The following is a 1538-nucleotide window of genomic DNA, read 5'->3' on the forward strand; positions in this document are numbered from 1 at the left end:
TCTTTATTTCGTGTTCTTCTCTTGCTTTTTCCAGCAGTCGATTTTGTTTTTCCTTTTTGAGCTTCCCTCCACACAACCAAATACCCTTTAACAAAAAATAAAAAATTTATAGAACAACAATGGTTTTTTCCTCCATTCCAGCTTATAATCTTGATCCATCCAACTGGCAGCAGGTGATGATTAGGGTTTATTTTTGGAATTTTCTTCGATAAAAAAGCAAAGCATAACTAGAAGATAAATAATATTCTCACCCCCTTTCATGTTGAACCTTATTTCTTGTTTCCCTTGTGGATATATTTATACTCATGCCTATATTTTCGGTTTCATGTTTAATTTTTATCTGGTTTTTTTTCAGCCACAAAACCATCAAATTGTGATTGGAAGCACAAGCACAAGTCCTTTCCTCCCACCACTACCGCCACCACAGCCTGGGCCGCCGCCTGTGTCATCCCACAGAGGCGGAGGTCCTGGATCGATCCGCCCAGGCTCCATGGCAGAAAGAGCCCGGATGTCCAACATCCCGGTGCCAGAATCAGCCTTGAAATGCCCCCGTTGCGCGTCAATAAACACAAAGTTTTGCTATTTCAACAACTACAGTCTCTCCCAGCCTCGCCACTTTTGCAAGACGTGTAGAAGGTACTGGACCAGAGGCGGCGCGTTGAGAAGCGTTCCCGTGGGCGGAGGCTGCCGTCGGAACAAAAGAAGTAAACCCGCAAGCTCAAAATCTACAGCGGGCAGCGATATGACGCAAACCACTTCAAACTCCACCAGTAGCCCCGCTGGGTTCATGCATCTTCTTCCTCCTCTGCGCTTCACCTCTCCAATGAATCAACCCACCGGAAACTTTAGTGCACACGACACGGGCTTGAATTATACCACAATTCCTGCCTCTACAGATGATGATAATGCCATGAATTTTCAGTTGGGAAGTATATTTGGTGGTGTGGCAGCTTCACTTTCATCCAGTGGCGGCGGAATTGAGCCATGGCGGCTGCAGCAAGTCCCTTTCTTGGGTGGTTTGGACCCGTCTCCACCGGAAATGTACCAATTCCAAGGCAGTGAAATGGGCCACCTGGTGAGACCTAGACTTTCTAGTTCAATTTTAACCCAGATGGGATCAGTTAAAACTGAAGAAAGTTTTAAGCTCAAGGGACAGTTAACAGAAGGGATCATGCCAAGAATTAAAGATAATCAATGGAATGAAACTTCATCTAGTTGGACCGAGCTTTCCAACTTCAGAATTTCCACAAGTAAATGACCTTTATAAATGAATCTTGAAAGAGCATGCAGTACTAGATACGTACTATTAATGTTTAAATTGATGAAAGAATGCAGAACTGCCAGTTTTTTGCAGTGATATGTCTGGCGAAACCCTAGAAATTTTAGGTTAATTATCTGTTATTGGATTTTCCATTTGTAATTTGATTTTAGTACCACTGTCTGCTATATGTACCTGATCTGATTCAGAGACAGTTAAATTTATAGTCTAGCTAGAACATGTGGAAATCGGCATTGTAATATTATAAATGTTTGATTAC

At 42.6% G+C, this 1538-nt stretch overlaps 1 protein-coding gene across 1 annotated transcript; it reads left to right on the forward strand.

Moving 5' to 3' along the window:
- On the forward strand, positions 1-1538 carry LOC140961979 (dof zinc finger protein DOF3.6-like). The gene is made up of 2 exons (XM_073420797.1): positions 1-173; positions 356-1538. Exons 1-2 carry the CDS (start codon positions 120-122, stop codon positions 1256-1258), a joined length of 957 nt encoding a protein of 318 aa, XP_073276898.1. The 5' UTR covers positions 1-119; the 3' UTR covers positions 1259-1538.

This window comes from Primulina huaijiensis, chromosome 2 (genome assembly GCF_012295235.1).
Source record: "Primulina huaijiensis isolate GDHJ02 chromosome 2, ASM1229523v2, whole genome shotgun sequence".
NCBI lineage: Eukaryota > Viridiplantae > Streptophyta > Magnoliopsida > Lamiales > Gesneriaceae > Primulina > Primulina huaijiensis.

Bases quoted from the DNA above. Each gene is read 5' to 3' on its own strand.
- LOC140961979 (XM_073420797.1), top strand. From the start codon at position 120: ATGGTTTTTTCCTCCATTCCAGCTTATAATCTTGATCCATCCAACTGG. The intron at 174-355 runs GTGATGATTAGG...GTTTTTTTTCAG, and splicing joins ATCCATCCAACTGGCAGCAG to CCACAAAACCATCAAATTGT.